Here is a 24,097-nt window from a genome sequence, read left to right on the forward strand (position 1 = left end):
GGACCTAATTTTCAAAATCCTATGCATGAAAACAAGACCAAGTGAATTAGTGGCAGAATAACATTCTAACTATACACGCTTTCATATGGTTTCACTTTATTTTGGCCATGTTTCTTTGCATTCCTCTGCTCTTCCAATTCATGTAAACCAAACACCCAGGTTGACAGAAGTCCTGTGTTTACAAATGCTCTGTTTACCATGTGCATTCCTATCCTATTCCGGTGTTTTCCTATCCCTGCATTTTTAGAATCATGCAAGCCAAATGAGCCCTTACAGAATTACTTCAGTTACAGGTAGGTGTCGAAGGGAACTTTGTGTGGTTTGTCCTGCTCCTGCCGCGACGTCGTCCACCTCACCTGAGCTGCTCCATCGACAGAAACATCCACCAAACCAGACATCACGACTCATGACCGTCTTTCGCCGCCTCATATCTCCTTCCCTGCCGCCGGCACCCACCGCAACGGCATCACCATCATCGACTCGGCAGATGAACCTGAGGAGTACACGGGTCTACAAGAGAGGTCGCACTCTTTTGTTTCTGCTTATGTTATGCATTGCTTAAAATTACCTGCTACTTTATCGTCCTGTTCACCTCTTGGACTCCAATTCAGGTCCAAATTAATGTTCAAACTTGAGTTCTAAATTAGTTGTGGGGCACATATCGAGGAAGCAATGAATAGTATCTCTGTCTAATATCTGGTTCACCTAGGGTATGCCTATGTTGTTCATCTTGGGTGGGAAACAAATAGTAAAGCAATCATCATCTGTCTTTTTATTAAATTAAAGCAACCATCAGCCTGCTATCATTATTTTTGGATCCATCCACTGGTTGTTAGCATCACTCTAAATTTCTGCATGCTCTCCTTACATAATCTCATCATATTTTTTCTGCATGCATGTCAGATATTGTACATAGTCATGCTGAACATGTAGAGAAAAAGAGAAGAGTCTTGCGCGGCAATACAATGTCATGCAGACATCGCTCCATGGTGGGTTCAATGGCAAACCCTCCCCACCCCTCTCCAGATTGTAATCCAGAGAAAGATATCTGTTCTGAGGCGGATTCAGACGCCGCTGACCACTCCTATTTACCCCCAAGGTGTTTGCTCTACCTTGGCATGATGATGTTAGTCATATCATGCATATGTTGCCTTGCAGTGCCTACTTTTGACATCATATATGTCATTTGCTTAGTTTAGACATGTTCTATAATGCCACCTGTTTAGTTTCTATATTATATATGAGAATTATGCAGTATCATGTCTTTTAGCCAGCCATAATATATGTGAAATGTGAAATGCCATCCTGTTTAACCAGGCATCATATATTTGAATGATATCTTGCCCATCCTTTTCTTCATTACATTTCCATTTGTCGACAATGTTTGTACATTAAACTACTCTTCCTGTGAATCATCCATTTGGGTGGGAGATTGAAAAATCTGGAGTGAAAACAAGGCCTTCAGAGCAGACAGTGCTACTGTCGAAGCAGATCTCTTGTTGGGTCCCGATAGCTCCTCAGAGATGGATTCAGAGACAGATGACCAGTCCTATTCCCCCACCGAGGTGTATGCTCTAACTTGGCACGGTTATACTGCTCATATCATGCATATAGTGTCTTGCATTGCATAGTTTAGACATCATATACACAATATTCAACACCATGTTCTTAGTTCAGACATCATATCTAATGCCCTCTGTTTAGCATATAAATCACATATGTGAATTAAATGATGCAATCCTGATTACTTAGATAACATGTAGGTGAATTATGTCATGCGATCCTATTTAGTTATTCATCATATCTTTGAATTATGTTATGCTATGCTATCCAGTTTAGATAGACATCATATATGTGAAATTATGTCATGCTATCCATTTTAGTTAAACAATATACATGTCAACTATTTCATGTCCTCATTTTTCCACACTATCTATTGCATCTGTCTCTCATACAATGTCTGTACATTCAACTTTGTTTCTTGTTTATCAGCCATTTGAATTGGAGCGGGTGATGCCAGCATCTAGCGGACTAAAAACACTGTCTTCAAATAAAAAAGTGCTACCTCTTGGTGGAGATAGCACCCCGGTTGTACATGCACGAGAACCAGCCCTACCACACATAACCCAAACTCTCGCAGATTGTACCCCTACTGCGATGGGCAGAGAACCAGCTTCACCCAATCTAACCCCAACCCCAGCAGATAGAAACCCAGTTCCTGTTGACACAACACCATCTCCACCACAGAGCTCCCAAACAAGAGCAGTTAGTAAGGCAGCTCCAGTGCCCAAAGGGCCAGTACTACCATGACGAACCCCAACTCCACCAGTTAGTACGCCTATTCCTGTGGAGGAAGCACAACCAGCTAGTCGTAGTTTAGCATCTATCGCATTTGATGTTGTTAAATCGTATGTGCGTATCTTCCCATCTTGGAAATATTATACTGAAGATGAAGGAAAATGCCAGTTGCAGGTGTTTGTCCAGGAGTTATGTGTAAGTAATTTTATTCATGGCAATTATTTTGCTTTGTCCCATACATCCTACCTCCATGATGGTTATAATACAACAAATTTTCTCATTTTTCTCTATAGAGAAGGACCAATTTGGAAACTCAGGATGAGGTAACCTGTGCTAATACCTCTGCTATCTTCAAGAATGCTTGGTGGCACTGTCGGAATTACCTGAAGAAAACGTACTTCACCGGCAAAGAAACTCATCAAATTCCCTTACATTCTCTTGAGACACATTTACTGGACGATGACTGGGAACGCCTTGTTCTGTACTAGTCCCGAACCAAGAATGTGGTAAGGTCTATGAGCTCATTTTCTATTTTTAAGTACTATATTCTTGTGTCTTACTGTACTCTGTTCATGTAGAACAAGTGCCTAAACCTGAAGAACAACTGTTCTAATTTAAGATTCCATTGCTATCATAGTTCAAAAAAGCGCTAGGCGTTAATTGTGCGTTTTGCCACCGCCTGCGCTTTACTGACCAAAGCGCATGCTTATGCGTAGTTATGCACAGATTAAGCGTACTTATGCGCCATGCGTTTCGCCAACGCCTAGAGCCTAGGCGCGCTCAAGCGCTCGCTTAGGCGCGCCTTTTTTAACTACGATTGCTATCGTGCATACTGCTTTGCTCTTGTATCACTGTATTTACTCATACAAACTTATTTTTAAATTGAAGGATCCAATCGAAACTTCAATGGCACAGCAGGTATGTTCACGCATGTTTCTTTAACAGGCTTGCTCTTATCAATAGCTCTGTTGATTTCAATTTCAATTGTGTATACAGTTGACTTCTCATATCATGCACATTACTAGCATCACAACAGAGCCAATAGTGTTGTTGTACATGTAGACCCGTGGTACCCATTTAAAATCTTGTTGTGCCGTGTAGTTTCCGACGCTTTGTATTCTTTCACTGCTGCTTTGTCTTGAACTGATATGATTTGAACCGTGTCTCGATTTTGATTTGGCAAGACAATGCAGTGACCATAGGACATAGATATATGTTTGTTTGATGCTTTTATTATGTACTGGTACTTGGCAATAGAAGACTTGGTAGTTTAATCCTGTCCACCTTACTAATGAACTGGTTCACCGAAATGAGTTTCATATACTAGTACATGCTAAACCTGTTATGTGTCTGCTTGTTTCTTTTTTTAGAATGCTGACAGAACATTGGGGTAAAGTGCCTTATTAAGCAATGGTAAAGGAAGTAATGCAGATAAGGTTCAGGATAGTGACACATCCTTGTTGGTCTCCAACAAAGCTGATAAAACAGCTAAGGAAGACTATCTCGAAGACAGTGAGACAACCCCAAAGTCCTGTCTTGGTTTAGTGTTCGAGTTACTGGCCACTACCGCTTGCACAAGCTATTCAAACTCACTGTCTGAATTAGTTTGGTTTCTTGAGTCTCAACTACAAGCTGAAAGACATCGATCAGCTGTGCTGCGACAAGAAGCGGAAGGACTGCGGAGGTCCCTGGAGCATTCAGATGCATACTTTCTGGTGCAACAGCAAGCGTCGGAGGATTTTAGCGCCAAACAGGACAAAGCTAATAAGCTTGCTAAGCTTATTACCAGCATGGTGGATACCCAGGATAACATTTCTTGAACTCTTCTGAAGTTGTTTCAGTTATGCTCTTGTTTTGCTGCCGCGTTTATTTGCACCGGTGGCCAATTTTGACGGCCAGTGTATGTAATATGCTGCTTTGTTCTCTATATTTGCACTGGTGGCGAACTTTGATGCCCAGTGGATGTAATATGTGTAATAGCGGTAATAGGCTAGCGTTAATTGCTTGCTTATTTATTTCCTTATTGTCTTGTTTAGTTGTTTGCTTGTAGTCACTGCAGTTCTTTTTCTGTGTTTTTCTAGTGGCCACAATAACCTATTTTTGGAAACTAGGCCAAAACAATCATGGCAACACACGGACTGTTGTAACCATGGGCCTCCTGCGGGCCGTATGATCCATGGGCCTTCTACGGGCCGTAGGATCCATTGGCCTTCTACATGGGCCGTAGGATCCATGGGCCTTCTATGGATCGTACGATCCATGGGCCTTCTACGGGCCATAGGATCCATGGGCCTTCTACGGGGCGTATCATCATTTCACCAATCATGGGTCGTACTATTCGTGGACAATAACGGGCCGTTAATAGGCCGTATTTGATAACTCTATGAAAACAGCCCAACGGGTTTTTTTGACATGAAAACGGCCCAACGTATTAACGGGCCACAAACAGGCCGACTGTAACCACGAGTTGAATTTGGCCCACAAGCACAAAATGACAGTAACGGGCCGTAAGTAACCGAATGCTGGAAATGAGCCCAAGAATAAATGGGCCCTGAGAAGGCTGAAAGATAACATGGGTTGGAAACGGCCCAATGGAATAATGGGCCGTTAATGGGTATGAAGTGATACACTATTCATTACGGGCCAGTTTCACCACGTGTCGTTAATGGGTATAAAGTGATACACTGTTCATTACGGGCCAGTTTTACCACGGGCCGTTAATGGGCCGAGAGTTACAAAGGGCGTCATATGGGCCAAAAGACGTCATGGGCCATACATGGGCCGAAAATTAAAACGGGCTGGAATTATATTGGACGGCCCAGATGACGCTACTGGGCCTAATTCGGATAGGCCGTAAACGGGCCCTGGGTTAGCGGGCTGTAAATGGGCTATATGCGAACAGGTCGTAACAGGCTTACCGTGGGCCGGCCCGCCAGCTTTTGACCAAGTCAAACGGGCTGGCCTTTTCACAGGAATGGGCCTCTGTTGGGCCGTGCCACGTGTCGACGTTTCATAGGCGCTTTGGGTCCAATGAGTGGATGACATTTGTCCCAACGGTGAGCCGACACGTGTTTCCTCCAGCCAATGATGATTTTACACGTGGAAAATCCCCATTGGTCGGGGCTGTTAACGGGTTATCGGATCAAAACCGGACCCGATAGCTTAACGGCGTTCCGTTACGGTGGATGCCACGTGTCGGTCACCCTTGAGGAAAGCACTTCTGTGACCCGCGATTTATCGTCATGGAAGTGGACACTTCCGTGATGATAATTTTGGTAATGTCATGGAACACTTCTACGACAGCACAGGTATGACTATCTTGATTTTGTCATAAATTTGCCATGGATGTACATGCATGACAGAAAATGTGACCTACTGTGACAAACACGTATCATCACGGAAGTGTATTTTTTTGTAGTGCCCGCTCCTGCTTGATGGCCATTGTGTGTCAATGAGTGTCGACAGCCAAGATGGCAAGCTAACCAATGGCTCCATTTTATATACGTTTTTCCAATGGTACTTTTCTTGGTTTAACTCGTGATTTCGTTGATTCCGCCATTTCACTAACGATTATTTACTGAAAATAGATAAAAGTTTGTTTCCTTACCTGCTTTTTTAAACAAACACTTATGTAAGGATTTGGAGCTATATTTGGATGATTGAGGACAAATTGGACCACTTTCCCTTTGAAAAAATTGTGCAACTAGCATCAATAGAAGAGAAGACAACATACGGTATGAGCATGCCTGCTCATACTAGTGATCATACCAGGCGCCACCGTCTACCTCTCATCTACATAAGTAACTTTCATAAATGGATGAGAGGCAACAAAAGACAAAGGACCATCAACAAGAGCAGAGGAGGAGAGATCCGGAGGAGAATCACTTCGCTTTGATCTGTTTCGGCCGCCTCAGCAACATGATCCTGCAATCCACCATCAACAACGCTGGCATTAGAGGGAGATCCCGACTTGTGTGGCTAGGGTTTGTAAACTCTATTCATACTTTGATCCAGAGATCGTCATTTGTTTAATCATTCATAATTTTGTGGAGAACTACAATATTATCTATATGGTTTCATTTCGTATGGTCTTTTTGTCTCGTTTTTATTCATCTCTCATGTGTGAGGAATTCCCCTAAGCGTGGGAGATGTAAGAAATTGGTGAGGTTTGTTTGTGTCTAATCCTAATGATGATATTTTGTGAGACTACTTTCATGATTGATTTCTAGGTTGATTATTTGTGAGCGTAATGCTTGTTGTCCAGTTTAAGGTCCCATACAACATGAACCAGAGACCTACATGGATAAATCTTATTGTCCACCAAATTTACGACCATCGAGTGACAGGTCATATCTGTTGGTATCAACGAGGAGGAAAGATAATACGAGGAGAACGGAAAGCCACAATGCTTAAAGTGTTGGTATGGTCTAATGGCCTTAATTGCAGGGTTGGCCATTGTTGATGGTAACGTGGGGTCGTACAGTAGAGTCAAACAATCCCAACATGAGGAGTTTGACTATTTAAGGATGATTCGCCTACCGAGCACATAATACAAAGAGTAATATCATATACCTAGGTCAGTACCGTGGCACCTTGCACATCTGCTATTCATCATGAACCGAACCTCCCGTCTAACCTCTCCATTGTGGGAAAACACCATTTATTATTTGTTATTTAAATTTATGTTATTTACTTGTAGTCAAAGTTTTAGGCTCTTTATTATACACAACTAGTTAAAACACCATTACTTTTTCACCATCATCATCATAAATCTTGTACGCACCAAACTAGTTAATTCACACGATACTTGTGACACCTCGTGTGCGATAGAAACACTCACATTACTAATTGCACGCGCTCTTCATTGGGAACGGTATTAAATTGGGATTATACTTTCACGAGAGTGTTTCAACCAGTCATGTGCACTTCAAGGACATCAACAACGGAGACAGCTCGCGCCCGACGCAACGTCCGATCCAAATGCCAGTATTTCTCAACGAGAATTGCACTCGTTGTGGCGGCGCATTGAGGAGGGGCGTCCGGAGCCCGACTAAGATCTACTCCTGCTCCTCGGCGGTCTGGAGTGCCCGGGGCGGCAGGGCTGCCTCCTTTGACGAGACAACACCACCTTGTCCCAGTTGATGTCGCCATCCTCGAAGGCAGGCTCCTTCTTCACCACAGAGGCCATTGTGTAGGAGGATGGGCCCGACAACGTGCATCGTCGAGGCGATTGCTCGGGGTGGCACACGGGGATCATGCGTGTCTCCATCACCGCGGATTGGAGCCCGAGGTCCTCCTATCGCCGGATCCGTTGTCGTGGCGGCACGTCAGAGTGGTATCCGCCGATGTACCACACCATTTGGGTCCTGAGAAGTTCCCCGGAGTTGTCTTAGCCATTTCAATTTGAGGCCAGACTGAGGGATTTCGGACGTCCGTCCGTGTTAGACTGAATATGGATATCCATGTTGAGGACTTAAAAAATGTCTGGACCGTTTGATGGATATATAAAGAGCAGAATATCTGCGTTGGATGTTTCTCGGGGAAAAAAAAGAACAGTCGAGCTGCATGACGCTGCGTACGCGGCATCTCTCTCCCTTTTGGCACCTTTGCTTAGCTCGGCCGTTCCTTCCACAGGTGTCGCTCAACCATTTCCTACTTCCACTGACGGTACAAAGCCCTTTTCCCTGCAACCAGTGGCATGCGTGCTACAGGTTATGATGATGTACACACGCGCAGCAGACACGGTCAATTCGGCGGAAAGCATGGCCGATGTACATGCCAACACGGAGCTGTCGGCTCTCCGACACAAGGCAAAACGATACATCAGCTGACCCGAGAAGCCGAGGGGAATGGGCGCGGTCTACCACGAGTACACGGCCTTCTTGGAAGCTTGCACATTGTCCATGCAGTGCCAAGACATGAGCAGCTGCGGGGATACATCAAAACACTGTTCAAATATCACGGCGTTCCCGCGTAGACGTGTGATTCCTGAGATCACGAAGCAGTAGCACGCACCAGTTAACACAACGTATTTGTCTCTTTCAAAACGGAGTTAAGCAACGTGTGGAGAACGTGACATGTTTCGTCCCGTCGCCATGAATTATGGATGTGCATAGAACGACGCTAGTTGGGCAATCGGCTCCCTTCCCAACCCTAGCCACCATGGAGTCTCCACTCCACCATGTCCTCTCGGTCCCCTATTCTCTCACATCCAACAGTCTTGTCGACACCTAATGGAGCCGGGATCCGTCTCTTTCGTTGTTTTTGGTTTCAGTAGGTCTTTCTTTCCTGATGGTATCAGAAAGGTGGTGGCGGGGATGTTGCGTTGGAATAATGTCTCTCTAGACTTCCCTTACCTCGACGCCGTCCGATTCAACGCCAATGAATGGTCTATGGGCCAAGGTAGGAGTTGATATATTTGTTGGCTCTCTTCAAATTTTGGCAGTTGGTGTGCCAAGCATGAAAAGAGGTTTGCTGACTCTTAGGACGATGACTTCCACATCTTCTTTCAATTTGTCTTACAACATGGCACAATTTCTTCAACCCAATAGATTTGTAGTGATGGTTTGCAAGCCTCAGCTGCATGAGGTAATGCCCCAACCGATGTGTTTTCCAGCTGTTACTAGATCTTGTTTCTAGTGACGAGTGACTATTGCAGTCTTCAAAGGCCGGTATGGCGTAGTGTTGGTTCAATGTATTTTCAAGCTTCAAAGTGTCATGTACAATCAAAGAAAGAAAAACAATCATTATGGTTTTCATTGTAAATTTATATTTTGCTAGTCATTTTGTGCTTGGTTGTCTTTCATTACAGTGGCTACTATTTCCCTTGATATTTATCAGGTATATGATGCCCTTTTGTGTCTTCTCTTAAAAAGCTACTTGAGCAAACAAATTTTCATAATCTTGCAAATGCCAACTTAGCTTAAGGTCAAACATATTTGCACCCTTTCCGCGGTGTGCTCTGCCCTCCTCACGACGCATGCCTTTTTTTGCCTGAAGGAGCTAGAGCTATGTATTAAACAAAGCACTGGCATGAAAAAAAAACCTTAAAGGAGAAAAGAAAATTCTCGGGGAGTTTTTTATCCTCTTCATTCCACACATGTCGATGCTGCGACGGTGTTGTCGCCGCTAGAGTTCCAAGCCATCACCGTGGGAGAAAATGGTATCAATGTAGGTAGCCGGTAAGTCACTGATCTCTACCAAAACTGGTAGTGGGTTTGACCCAAAGGATCCCAGGCCCGAAGAAGAAGGCAACACTAGATTGATCACACCTAGATGTTTATCTGAGTCAGCATGTTAACCGAATCATCATTGTTATTGTTGAAGCACCACCATTGTGACAAAAAAAACAGCCAACTGCCCCTACTTCCACAGATAGAAAGGCAAACTTGCCCACTATATATGTGGCTAGGTCTGAGAGCACACGCACCACCGAAGTTGGAGGAGGCCTTATTGAGCATCGCCGCCACTAGTCCCACCACCACTAGAAGGGCCGAATCAATCGGCAACAAAGAACTATATGTCCACCCAATCTCGTGTCCGATTCGACGGTACACCATCAAGGCCGAAGAAAAAGTTAGGGGACCATTCTTCAACACCGACACCCCAATTAAGACAGGGTTAACTACATCTCCCAGCACTAAATTGAGACTTGCTGCACGGCCCCGCCGGCAAAGTTACACGAAACATAAGGATGTTGGCGATGTATAGATGGAGGAGGGGTGGCGGAGAAGAAACCTAGATCTTCGAGGAGCCATGAGAAAAAGAGGAAAAAAAAACTTTAGAGCTTTGCGTGTCCCTGCACTGCACAAGCCACCTCATAGTGGGCTCTACTGTTCTTTAGGGTACACATTGTGCTTAATTAATCCCCTAGTCTAAGCCCACCCTTTCCCTAAATCAAAGTGATCTAATCCAACCCGTAGCCGTCCATGGGTCGTGCAAATTAACCCATTAATTCCTCCCCTGTGGCCGCGGCAGCTTAACCGCGTGGACACCGACCCCTCGCTGGTCGTCCCCTCTATCCCCAGCCACCTGGCGCGACTCCGGTGGCGCCATCAGTCATCCTCCGGGCCCCACGCCATCCCTGGTCTCCCGGGCCTTTTTCTCCAGGCGCCACGTGCTCTCGCGGGGCCGGCTCGGCGGCTCGATCGTCCCTTCCTCCCTCCGGCGTGCACGCGCGCGCACCGTTCGTTCCGCCCGGGAGCCATCGATCCCTCGTGGCGTGCTCGTGCTCATGTGGTACGCTTGGCGCTTTTGCTTTTCATGACGAGGGCTCGTCGGTTGAATTTTTGTTCCCTTTGATCTATCTTATCCAGATATGCCGGCATCCCTTTCAAACGTTATCCCTGATGTAGCCTGTAGAAATGCTTCTGGAGATCAGATTATTTCGTATGCGGTGATCACGTGATAAGCCTTGATTAATTCACTTGAAATGGGCTGCTCATGGCGGAATTGATGCACTAACATCAACTGAATAATTCATGAATTTGACGAAATTGAGGCTGTTTTGCACAAAAGCATTTCAAGATACGCTCAAGCGGAACCAAAATGTAGTTTGATGTGAGGGATCAAATGATTCAGGCAAGCACCTCTCTCGGGGAAGAGATGAAGGGTGGAACCTGAGTCTCCACGTCAACCTAATACAGTAGTGAAAGAATAAGCGGGACCTGGCCCCTGAGAAAATTTCAGGTAGGCAAGAATCAATCACAGGTTATTAACATCCATATTCACTGGGTGGCTGTGGCTAGCAATTAATCTCCCTGACTTATACCGACACTGCCTGATTGACCAGGTTACTGCTGATATATGCTTGCCATACATGCCCGGCAACCATGCCATGCCATTCACAGCTAGACGGTGTCCGACGTCATACATGCACTCCCATATCATGTACTGTAGGAAGTATATGTGTGCGTGTGTCGCGCCACCCGTCGCCATTGCAGCATGCAGCGTACAGCTCCGTCCGGTCTATATATACACCCGGCCGTCCAACAACTCATGCTTCCCACCCAACCACTGGTCTCCAGGCATTGTCACTCACCTGCTCTACCGCTCTTCCGTATAGCCTAGAAGCTACAGCTTAGCCATGGCGTCCATGACCAGGGAGACACCTGTTGCCCGTTTCGTTGACGAGGAGGAGGATGACCTTGTCGGCGATGATAGTGGGGACGACGGTGACGAGGTGCTGGAGGTGAGGAGGCGCGTGTCCCGCTTCGCCGTCGGGGGAGACAACGGCGCCGGCGGGGCGGGAGAGTTGAGGAGGCGGGTATCCCGCTTTGCCGTCGACGGGAGCAGCGGCTCGGGCGGCAGCCGCGGTGTCTTGTCAAGGAGACAGGAGGTCGTCGACGCGGGCGTGCAGGACCGACGCCGCCACGACGGCGGCTGCGAGGGGGCCCGGACCCTGCCGCCGCCGCACGCGTGGCTGGCTGTGGAGGACACGAAGAAGAGCTTCGGGAGCGACAACGAGGAGCAGTGGGCGCGGCTTCTGCAGCGCGGGTCGGCGCAGGCGGAGGCGGCGCAGCCGCGGCGGAGCAGCTTCAGCGTGGTCCGGCGGGAGCGGGCGGCGCGGGAGGCGTGGCTGGACCGCGCGTGGGAGATGAAGAAGAGCTGGCACGAGCGCAACGGCGGCGCCCCCGACGCCGACACCCCCGTGGTGGTTGTGGTGGGGAAGCAGGCCGGCGGATCCTCGTCCCCGTGCGCCTCCTCGTCCCCGCACCACCACCACTCGTCCGCCAGCGTCGCGATGGACATGGAGGAGGTGCGTGCTTGCAGGGACCTCGGCCTCGAGCTCCCCTCCGACGGCACCGTAGAGATTCAATGCTACGGCATCTCCGCCGGCAGCAGCCCTACCCACAGCCACGCCAGCAGCGGCGCCGACTCGCCCTCCACCGCCGGCAGCTGCTCCATCTCCAGCCCCAGCGCCGGTACGTACGTCACCATCACACACACCACCCAGCACCTGCATTAATTCCATGGGTCACTAGCTGCAGATATATCTGCATGCATGCATGCACACCACCCTGCCTTGCCGGGCATGGCACACCGACGACGACGAGCATCTCTGCTCGCCCGTCTCCGACGGGTCAAAAGCAGGGCATCTTCGAGTCCATCAATGAAAATTTATTATTGTTACCATCATGTGCGCCCCTCGTCAAGTGCTCTCTGGACGTACTCTAGGTGATTAGTGGTACCAATAACTAAGTCTGGCCAACCGTAGCTGGTGCCTTTCCCAGGACAACCGGGCGGCGTCGCCCTCCCCATCCGGCGACGCTTTGCACGTCGATCTGGCTACTCACCCTTCGCCACGCTCCGGCCACCAGTCGCGATCAGCCTGTCTCCGTCCTGTTCTCATCACCAGAATCGTTCCACACTCAGATTAGTTATAGTTAATTAGTAGTGCTAGACTGCTGGTATGTCTTTGCTTACTGTTTGATCATAATTAATCTGCATCGTGGCAACCATCCAGTGGTGGTGGAGCGAAAGTTTAAAAACTAGTGTTCATTATATTTCTACTACTTACAGGAGCTTCAACGTAAATGTGCATGCGCGATACTATTCAAATTAACGTGTGTTGCGAACTTGTGATTTTGCCAGGGGAGGATCCGGTGGACGTGAAGGCGAGGCTCAAGGTGTGGGCGCAAGCGGTGGCGTTGGCATCCACCACCCGTCTCGGATCTTGAGGGCTTCGATTCCTACGGGCATGATGAGCAGGCAGCAAAGTGCATAAGCTAAGCTAGCTAATCTACATGCATGAATACATCGGCCGTGTAATATATATGAAGCAGCAAAACGGGAGTTTCACTTCATTTTTAGCCGTATAGTGTGTATGGATGCGAAATATGTAACCACTTATTTCTCCTAACTGGGGTTAGGGGAGTATTGGAGTATGTATCATGTATGTGTGTATCAATGTTACAATGTATGTGTGCATATATCACGACGTGTATGTATACACGAGACAATACCACGTGGAAACCACATATTCGGTGGAATCTTGGAAACCTGAGCGGAGGCTGTTGGATGCTATTTGTATGGACCAGATTGACTCATAACTGCTATGGCATATTTGCGGAAAAAAATGCCCTCAACCAGAGATGGTATTCTACGCATAACCCCTTCCTTTTGTCAGTCAAGTACGCTTTATAAGCCATGCGTTCTATCTATGCCATCACACATGTGTGACATGTACATTTCTATTTAAAAAGGAAAACTAGCTGGAATGCCCCAGATCTATATGACCATTACATCCCCTTAGGTAGTGAAGCTAATTCTAATAGTCTTCTAAGGGCATCTTCAAAACGGACCCTCAAACTGCCCCCATCCGTTCGGACCACGCGGTCCGTGCCTTGATTTTAATTGAGGAAAATATTATCTGTTACTATACTACATCACCCTTTCTCATCGGAGAAATCTAACAACTATCAGAAGTAGCAGCACTCAACAAAGGCAAGGGGGTCATCACTCCCCTTGTTCTTGCTAGCCACAAGGTTAAAAGCAAATAATAATAAAGATAACAAAGGATGATAGTAACTAGATCCCATAGGGAGCACATGAATTGGGTTTTTGCCTCTCGTAGTGACTTACGAAATTGTACCTGCAAGTGATTATAGGCTCCAAGCAAAGTAAGGGCGGAGGATGAATACTGGTTTTGGTGAAATGCGAACTTAAAGTAAACAACTTAAACAGATACGAAAATAGTAGGAAAAATAACAAGCAAACTAACAGAGGAGTAAGGCGTTCTCAGGGAGTCTGAAATTCCCGTTGGTATGTTTCTAACAAAACCTATGCAGCGACATACTATTATCTGGATACTTGAGCCACTCTTGAAGTTTAGTTTGGGCGGAGTCGGGTACAGAACACGTTCTACGTACTCTAGGTAGACTTCGTGCCACGCACGCCACCATCGTAGTTTCCCCCTGCAGGTTACAACTACGATGATTAAGGGTTTCCCCGTGGACCCGGCCTCACTAAGGGTTCTTCGTAATTCCCCTATCAATTGTAAAACCTAGGGATGAAGGCTTCTACGATCACCTCGAATTACCTTCACTCGCTAACTCTTCCAATGACAGTGATGCAGTTCCTGGCCTTTCGGCGAAAATGCTGAGCGAGGCCCCTTCACAACAATCACAAAGTTTATTAAGCTAAATCATTCAATAAAGAATCTCTCATATCCTTATTAACGTTTCAGCTCCTATACATACCAAGGTTCATCCATATCCTCGAGAACTAAGAGGTTTACTCATACATAGCAACAACAAGCATCATGAAAGCGGTGATGATAAACATGGATGAATCAAACGAGTAACACACAAGCTGATCCACTAGGGTTCCAATGTTACAATGAGACAAAGATGTATGTGGATGATGATGATAGTGGTGATGATGCCGGCGTCCCCTTGCACGTGGTGGTGAAGGTGGCGATCTCCTTGCCAATTTCCCCTCCGGATGGATTCCGGAGGCTAGGGTTCTCCTTCTAGATGCGTCTTTGGTGGTTGTGGGCGCCTGTTCCACGATCCGAATGCATGGAGAGAAGTAGTCGACCAGGGGAGGCAGTCACCGCGCCATACGACCGCTCATACAAGCGCACACGCTCATATGCGTTGTCTTCTTGCTCTCTGGAGGCGTCGCATGGCCTCCAACTTTCTCCCTTTGCTATGGCTTATGATAATCACAATAAATCATGTGATTCCACCATAATTTCCCGAGATTCTTTCCATAGTATTTATTTGCTCCAAAAGACGTTTCCTGAGAAAACGAACAAAAAGCAGTGCGCGAACACGGTAAAATTCCATAGAGCCTACGGTGTAGGCACAAATAACTATCAAAATCATTATACATTTTGGACCCATCACCAAGTTTATGAACAAACATTTGAGCATTGGATGACTTGATGAGGCACATAAGGTCTGGTGGTAATTTTGCAAGTCCCTCTTTTTGTAGCCAACAATCTCAAATCCCCCGAAGCCTACGCGAAGGAACGTGTATGACAAGGATGTGCCAATGCTAGCTCTATGACAATTCCATAACATAGTCTTTGCTTGTTGGCTAACTTTCGTGTTTGATCTAATGACTTTTTTTATTAGGCGATACATGTGTGTGTGTGTGCTCCTGTTCGAAAAGTATCACAATGTACTTACTATCAGTAGAAACGCTTGTGAGTAATGACACCATTCATAGTCTTGTGCTGCCCAACACGTACTGGAAAACCAACATGATGTGCGTAAGCTTCATAGAAGTCCTTGGCTGCATTCAAATTAGCAAAAGTCATCCCTATGCCTGGCTAGATGGCATCATCACACTCTGGAGTACAAGATGAGCCCTGCAATTCGGGCGAAAAGCACAACAGATTTAATATGCTTGAACACAAGAAATTATAGACATGTACATATTAGTTAGGCAAGTACTTGCACAAAAAGGTGCAGTATACAATTTTTGTGGTGTGGAAAATCCAATGTCTGAACTTGGCCTAGCATGGACGGCTGATTCTACATCAAACTCAGACTGGACATCGCAAATAGCCAAAGAAGGAGCTTTGCTCACTTCACTCTGGCATTCCATAGTTGTCGCACAAGACAAGATATGCACTTTGTAAGTGGAATCATAGTAGCCAGTCAATATGTGTGTTCAAGAATAGCATAGAGTAACATAAACGGTACAAGGAACATTCAAGTGTTAGCATTACCTAATCTTAGCTCACTTCACCAATCAATTGCAATAGAAACTAACATCATTTTAATAAATTTTCTATGCCCAAACAGCTCCAGCTCCTTTCTTATTTCCCATCGTACTACACACAATTCTATCGAAGTAAGAGTTCCATGTTGCTGCATTAAGGGTGAGCAGTTTTTTTAGAGGAAAGGCATACGCCCGACTTTATAAATAAAGCCATAAGGCAGGTAGCAACAACATCACCGAAAAGTATCAAACACACCCAAGCCCCAACGTTGGGCAAGACGACGAAAGATAAAGTCAGGTACATGGCTCCCATGCCAGTACACGACACGCAGGCCGGAAGAGAAAGAACCAACTAAAGCTAAAGCATCTGGCCCAAAAGAAGCAGTCAAGCATCCTGCTCTTGTCTGCATAACTGAGACGCCGTGGTCCGGATTTTGTCGATCAACATAGAGAGTGCCTCTTGGTCGTCGACCTTAGTCAATGATTTCCACTGCTGCAGGAAAGCACACGATTTAAATAAGCAGTCAGCCGGTTTAGCCGGAAACACATGCTCGATAGTAAATTTGTTCCTAGTAGTCCACAGAGACCAGCATAAAGCCCCCAAGCCCACCCAAAATATGCGTCTAGATACACCGGAGAGGTTGGACGCCAAGCTGCGCAACTCGGCAAAGGAGGCAGGGGCCCAAGACACATGAAGCCAGTCCCGCACACAACTCCAAATAAGCTTAGCCAGGTGACAGTGAAAAAAGATATGATCCGAGTCTTCCACATCACCGCAAAGAGCACAGAACTGGGAGCCCGGCCCGTTTCTCTTACGAATCTGATCAGCCGAGGGCAACCGGCCTCTAAAGGCTTGCCACAAGAAAATGTTAATCTTAGGGCGAATACGGGCCTTCCAAACTTGGGAAAAACGATTGGTAGGTGTGCCACCAACGAGCTTAGCATAAAGAGACTTAACAGAAAAACGCCTAGAGGCAGAAAGCGGCCAAAGCACCGAATCCCCGACCGTCGAGAGCGTAGGGAAGAGGGCAGTAAGACGTTGCCAATCTTCAAACTCTACAGGCGACAGAGAACGGCGAAAGGCCTGGTTCCACCCCTGGGATGCAAGCTTTGCAATAGAAATATTAGGGTCAGAGCAGTAGGAGAAAAGGGTAGGGAAGGTCACCGAGAGAGGTGAATCTCCACACCACCAATCAAGCCAAAACCAAATAGAGGAACCATCCCCAACAACAAACTTAACGAAAGATTGAAAAACAGGTCTAACTTTGACTAGAGACTTCCAAAACTGAGAGCCACCACGCGGCAGAGCAAACATCGGGCTCGAGGACGGGAAATATTTAGCCTTAAGGATCGACAACCAAAGGGGTTGATCCTCAGCGCTCATAATATTCCACCACCATTTAATCATCAAGCATTGGTTCATGATGGAAGTATTAAGAATTCCTAACCCCCCAAGGTTTTTAGGCCTGCACATCAATTTCCATTTGACGAAGCGATATTTGCGACGATTGTCCGCAGCATTCCAGTAAAACGCCCCACGGTGCTTGTCAAAACCATCATGAATCCCAGCCGACAAGAGAAAGAAGCCCATAAGGAAGATGGGGAGGGAGGAGAGGCAAGCATTAATTAGAGCCACTTTACCAGCATTCGTATTATATCTACCCCGCCAGGGAAGGACCCTGTTTCCCACCTTAGTGACTACCGGGGCAAAATCTTTGGCATGGAGCACATCCGGGGAAAAGGCAAACCCAAGTACTTGAACGGATAGGAGCCCTGCTTACAGTTAAGAAGGTGGGCCACTCGCGCGGCTTCCGAATCGTCCACACCAGTCACAACTACTTCTCTCTTGGCAAAGTTAATCTTAAGCCCCGACATAGCCTCGAAGCATAGTAAAATAAATTTGAGGTGGGCAAGGCAGGCCTCATTCATCTCGACCAGAATAATAGTGTCGTCCGCATATTGGAGATGGGTGAGACCATGGGGAATGAGATTAGAACACACCGGAGTAATGTGCCCACTAGTGGCTGCCCTAGAAAGTAGGCGAGATAAAGCATCTGCAACAAAATTGAATAAAATGGGAGAGGCAGGATCGCCTTGCCTCAGGCCCCTACCGTTGGCAAAGAATTTGCTAACCTGACCATTAACATTGATGGCAGTGTGGCCTCCCGAGACCAACTGCAGAATCCTATGAACGAGGGGCCCCTCGAACCCTTTGGCCAATAAAACTCTACGAAGAAAATGCCAACTCACCGAGTCATAGGCCTTCTCAAAGTCTAATTTTAGAATCACCGCTTTCGACTTGTGAATCTTAAGGTCATGAACGATTTCATGCAAACAGAGAACCCCGTCCAGAATGAAACGACCCTTAATGAAAGCCGACTGAAAAGGGCTAATGGTACGGTGGGCAATGGGGGAGAGACGAGTGGCTAACCCTTTAGCCGGAAACTTGGCGAAGTTATTAATAAGGGCAATCGGTCTAAATTGCGAGATCAAATCCGCGCCCTTGACTTTAGGGATAAGGGTAATGACAGTGTAATTAAGGCGAGAGATGTCCACCGTACCCAACCAGAACCCTTGGATGATCATACAAATGAGAGGCCGCAACTGCGGCTAGAATTTTTTGAAGAAGGGGATCGAAAAACCATCAGGGCCGGAAGCAGCATTCGGTTTAGCCGAGCTAATCACCTGCCAAATCTCTTCATCAGATAAGGGGACCATCAGGCCCGAATTTTCGTCCGGAGAGATCTTAGACCCCTCATCCCAGAAGTCAGGGCAAAGGCCAAGCCCAGGGTCCGGCTTAGAGCCGAGTAGATTGGAATAGAAGCTAACAATGTGATTCATAATGAGGGACTGGTCAGAAATTCTAACGCCGTCAATCAACAGAGTGTCAATGAAACACCTGCGGCGTCTGCCATTCGCGATCGCAAAAAAATAAGCCGTCATAGCATCCCCTTTAAAGGTCCAGTTAAGGGCACCTCCTTGGCGCCAGTAAATCTCTGACTGTTGGTGAAGCAACACCAAAGCGTCTTCCAGGGAGTAGCGAGTAGCCCACTGAGAGGCGGAGAGCCCAGATGTGTCAGCAGATTGGTCCAAATCCCGGATTTGAGATTCGAGGGATTCCTTGTCTCTACGCAACTCGGCCGCCCTATTCCGAGACCATCCCCTTAAGAATTTACGCAACTCATAAGACACCTTGTGCCAATCATCCATGGGACCAAAGGAGCGGTGAGGAGAAGAAAGAAGATTAGTAATCTTAGAAACCATCATGTCACAAAAGCCCTCAACAACAAGCCAAGAAGCATCAAACTGGAAACGGGAGGGAGAAACAAGAGAGAGGATACCCGCATCCAGGATCAGGGGAACATGATCAGAGCCCACCACAGGCCTAGCCTTAAGCAGCGCGCGGGGAAACAGCAAGTCCCACTGAACAGAAACAAAAACCCTGTCCAGCACCGACCGGACAGGCGAGGATTGATGGTTAGACCAGGTGAAACGCGTCCCCACCCTAGGGAGCTCACGCAGCGCGCAGTTACTAATGAAATCATTAAAAGCATTGGCAAGAGGCCAGGGGAAATTAGGATTATTCTTGTCGGCCGGAGAACGTAACAAATTGAAATCACCCCCAATTAGAAGAGGAATATTACATGCTTCAATCTTAATCGATAGTTCGTCCAAAAAGAGAGGAGCAAGCGTGTGATCCGCAGGGCCATATACCACCATAAATTCCCACAAAGTGTTGATCTGACGATGATGAACCACACAGCTAGCCCAAAAGATGCCATGATCAAAAGCAATGAAATCAAAAACGTCCCGCTTGGACCCAATCAAGATTCCCCCGGAATGACCCGAGGCGGGCAGAAAGTGCCAATCAAACCTATCCATCCCAGCTATCGCAGAGAGTTCAGAAGGGGAAAAGGATTCCTTAAACGTTTCAACCAGCCCTACAATGTCAATATGTTCACCACAAACCAAGTCATGAATCTGGTCACGGCGCCCCCTAGCACCGAAACCATGAATATTCCAGAATAAAGCTCTCATTTGAAGGAAAGGTTTTTAATACAGAGACTCGATCTGCACGGAGCCCCACAAGGCTTAGATCGCTTGGGACGCCCAACCTTAGCAAGGGCCGGGGGGCAGACGAATGGCCACAACCATTTGTCGCCTCCAACCCCCCGGCTTGGCCCTGAGCACCAGCAGGACCAGCACCTTTCGCGGCCTCAACGGCCTTAGCAATGGCAGCCTGGGCTGCCTCATTGGCCCTAATGACAGAAAGAAGGTGAGAGGGGGAGCCCATCCCCGGTATCGCAGCCACCCCAATATCAGACATGATATGCAGCAAATGATCATCTGACAGAGCTGGTAAAACAAGGCGAACAGGAGAGGCAAGAAGAGATGGTTGGGCAGATGAACCTGAAGGAGGGAGATCCTTGGCCGCGGCACGCCGTTCCGCCTGCACCGCCACCGAAACGCCAGAGTCGCGCACACGCCGGCCCTTCCGCGCCGTGGACGCCAGAGAATGCAGCACAGGGGAGCACCGGATCGGCGACGCTGGCCCAGGGCCAGACCCCGAGGCGGAACCCAGGTCCTTGTCCAGACGACCAGCCAGACCCGCCGCCGAAAGCATGGAAGTGGAGGAGCCCCGACTCTTAGCCGAGAATTTCCAGACTGAAGACTTCTTCTTCTTCTTAGTTGAGGGCTCGGTGGAGCGCAAGGGGGAAGCGGGAAGATCCTCGATCCCAGAGAAGGAAGGAGACTGCGGGCGAGTAGGCACATTGGAGCAAACACCAGAGAAGGGGGTCCCCTTACCAACACCAGGGACACGAGAAGCCAAGTCCTCCTTCTGAGGATTAGGAGCAGGGGCATTATCCTTGAGCAGCTCGCGTTCATCCGGATCCAACTATCCCATTCAGATTGTGTAAAACGCGGATCAGTACCTCCACTTGGGTTATGCCCCCCAGCTGAACCATCCCCCTGCGTGTCATCTTGGTCCGAAGGCTTGGAAGGAGGAGGCGGAGGTGGAGGAGGAGCATGGGGTTCAGCACCCTCCACCCGAACCCGAAGTCGCACGCCCTCAGGAGAAGGGAAGACATCCACAGAACCATGAACGCAGACGGGGTCGATGCACCAGACATTGAGACGAACCGGGCCAACCTTGCCCAGGGATTCCGAATCCACTTCCACGGGCTTGCCAATGAGCTTACCAAACGCCATCATGAACTCCACAGATCGAAGCCCAACTGGCATGTCATCAACTAGCACCCAGATCTTGCTAAGCGGACCCACCGCCTTGGCACCACAAGTAGCCGCTTTGACAGATACCACAAGCTGGTTGAGGGGGAGGGTAAAACTGGTGCACGAGGAGATCATCCATAGACAGTCCTTGGAGGGGAAAACCACTGCGAATTCATACTCTGAAAGCTGGCACACCTACCAATCCCAGCCACCATCGTCCCATATTTTCAAACCATCCAGGAGGGTCTGTGGAGAGATCAGCTGACCGCACACCGTGATGATGGCCGCGTTAGAGAGGGACGGCGCAGCCATCACCACAGGAACATCAGCATCCAGAGCGAAGAAAGCACATCCGGGAATACCCAAGCCAAACTGAATGAAAGATGGGTTCTTGGTACGGTTACGGCAGTCGGCAGTAAGATGGCCATCAGAGCAACAGATGAGGCAGAAGGGTAGGTTAGTGCATCTAGATTGGAAGTGGTTCGGGCGGTGGCAAGCAAAGCAAGTCAGGGTCGGTGAAGGGCCCGAGGAAGCAGGGTGCTGGTGAGGAGGGGGAGGCGGCGGCGGCAGGATGCCATCGCCACGGACCGCAGAAGGGGCACCCGAAGCAGGGGAGGGGGGCGCCGATCCCCGACCTGCGAGGAGGAAGAGCCAGGCCCGAAGCGCGGCCCCGAGCAAGAGGCAGCGCCTGCTGCAAACGAGCGAGGAGGGGGCCGGGGCGGAGGGACCGGGCCCCTGGCCGGAGCGGGGCACGGCGCCGACGAGGAGGAACCACCGCCAGCCGAAGCAGCAGCGGCCTCCCACGGATCCAGCCCCGAACCAGGGACTGCCGTCCAAGATCTGGCCACGGAGCGCTCCGGCCCCGCCTCCCACTCCTCCCGCTCACACGGCAGCACGCGCACTGCCCGCTCAGATTCGAGCTTGGACCGCAACTCCGCCTCATAGGCCAGATCGACACCATCTCCCGGCGAAGCTTCACGGGCCCGCTTGCTACCCGAAAGGGCCTCGGAGGAAGAGCCCCGAGACTTGTCCATGGTGGTCACCTCAGTGAAGGAGAGGAGTAGAGGGGGTGGGGAGGGAGCGGATCTGGAGAACTGGCGGATAGGGCGACGCACCCTGCGGATATCGGCGGCGGAAGCAGGAAACCCTAGGAAGGGGGGGAAGCGCCGCGACGCACCCATAAATAGCCACAACAGGCCAGGCCAGAGAGGGCCGAATGGGCCGGAACGGGACCGCAGGCCTGGGAAGGGGACGGACGCGAAGCAGTGGCCACAACCAGCTGCCCCGGGCCCACAGACGAGAGGGGGGAAAGACTCGAGGGACGACAGAGCCGGGGGCCCGGGCGGCCCAACCCGAATCGAACCAGGCACCGCCAGGCCCACGAGCTCACCAAGGCCCATCTCGACCACAGAGCAGACCGGATCTAGGGTTTGGCCACCACCCGCCGCCGCCGCGGCCACCGGCCCAGGCCGGAGAGGAGGAGGACGAACATGACTAGCGACCGGAGATGCCACATCACCCAAATCCACCAACACAGCGGACGGGGAAGGACCGAGGAGACCACACTCAGGGGAGGGAGCCGGGCCCCGACCCGCACGCCGCCGTCGCCGGCCAACGCACCACCACCCCGACGGCCCAGAGGGAAACGATACCAGCCGGCCCCTGCCACCCGGAGCAAATTTCCGGGCGCGGCCCGGCGCCGGCACGGACGACACCACAGAAACCACCGCCGATGAAGCACACTCCTCCGAATCAGAATCCGACTCCACCGCGTCGCCCAGTGCCCAGAAACGCGAACCGGGGAAGGACGCCGCCGAAGAGGAGCAGGGAGAGCCATCCCGACTCGCAGAGAACGGGGGGGCGGCGGGAGGGAAGGGAAGGCGGGGGGGGGGGAGCCATGTGCCACGGCGAGGACAGGGGAGGAGGAGGGGAGCGGTGCGCGAGGGGACGGAGGGGGAGAAGGGACAAGAGCCATCATGTCTAAGGGTGAGCAGTTAACTATGTGCGTCTTTACATACAAATAATATAGATCTACTAATTTTTTAGATTTTTAAAGAGACCATGTGTATTTCTTCTTACAGTTCATACGCATGCTCTCCTAAACTGAACTTTGCATGCATGTACCCACGTGCCCGGGTTTGGCGACCAAATAGATCGTTTTCCTCTCCTCCTGGCGGCTGGAACCCTAGCCGCCGCCAGGAAGCCAATCTTCCAGCGCCGTCGTCCGGCGGCTCCTCTCCACCGGCGACCTCGGCCGTCGGTGGTGAGGGGGGTCGCCGGATCCACGCGCGTGGATCGTTTTTATTCCTTGGTAGTCTAGGTTTTTAGGCTATTCATCGTCTTGACTTCGGCGGCGACGATGACGGCGCTGAATGAAGATTCTTCGGATCTGTTAAATTGTGATCCAAATTCTAGTACTGTGTTGGACTAGACGTAGTACATACGGTGTGGGCCTTTGCGTTGGTACCGACGCGTACGAGTACAACTCGTTTACTTGTCCTACAAGGACTCCTATGTGTTGCCCCTCATATATACTCCATGTAGTCGCACCTAAGACGGTCTGTCGTCTCGTGCTTGTAATACTCCTCTTCATAGTGATTGCGCCTTCGTGCGTCCCTGGTTTTCTCCCGAATGGGTTTCCACGTAAAAATCCGTGTCTCTCTGTCTTGTTTATTCTCGTTATTATCTAACAAGTGGTATCAGAGCTGAGGTTCAGATACGAGATTTGAGATCGAGAGATTAGGGTTTTTCGTTTGCGTGCGCCGCCGCTCGCCGACCAGGCGATCCGTCCGGATCGATTTTACTGCACCACCCTAGCAGGAAGCCGAGTTCTACATGATTTCAGCTGAGCCGATCAAAATCCACTACTGTCGGGCACACGCAGCATCGCTGG

At 49.1% G+C, this 24,097-nt stretch overlaps 1 protein-coding gene across 1 annotated transcript; it reads left to right on the forward strand.

Annotated features, from left to right (window-relative positions):
• Window positions 1-11,238: 11,238 nt before the first annotated feature.
• LOC109774415 (uncharacterized) lies at window positions 11,239-13,229 on the forward strand. Its single transcript, XM_020333134.4, has 2 exons — window positions 11,239-12,221; window positions 12,892-13,229. The coding sequence occupies exons 1-2, from the start codon at window positions 11,384-11,386 to the stop codon at window positions 12,975-12,977; spliced, it is 924 nt and encodes a 307-aa protein (XP_020188723.1). The 5' UTR covers window positions 11,239-11,383; the 3' UTR covers window positions 12,978-13,229.
• Window positions 13,230-24,097: the final 10,868 nt, after the last annotated feature.

This window comes from Aegilops tauschii, chromosome 1 (genome assembly GCF_002575655.3).
Source record: "Aegilops tauschii subsp. strangulata cultivar AL8/78 chromosome 1, Aet v6.0, whole genome shotgun sequence".
NCBI classification, from domain to species: domain Eukaryota; kingdom Viridiplantae; phylum Streptophyta; class Magnoliopsida; order Poales; family Poaceae; genus Aegilops; species Aegilops tauschii.

What these genes read in the sequence shown, in the direction of transcription:
- LOC109774415 (XM_020333134.4), top strand. Translation starts at nt 11,384, where the DNA reads ATGGCGTCCATGACCAGGGAGACACCTGTTGCCCGTTTCGTTGACGAG. An exon ending in CATCTCCAGCCCCAGCGCCG is followed by an intron (nt 12,222 to 12,891) that starts GTACGTACGTCA and finishes TGATTTTGCCAG; the next exon opens with GGGAGGATCCGGTGGACGTG.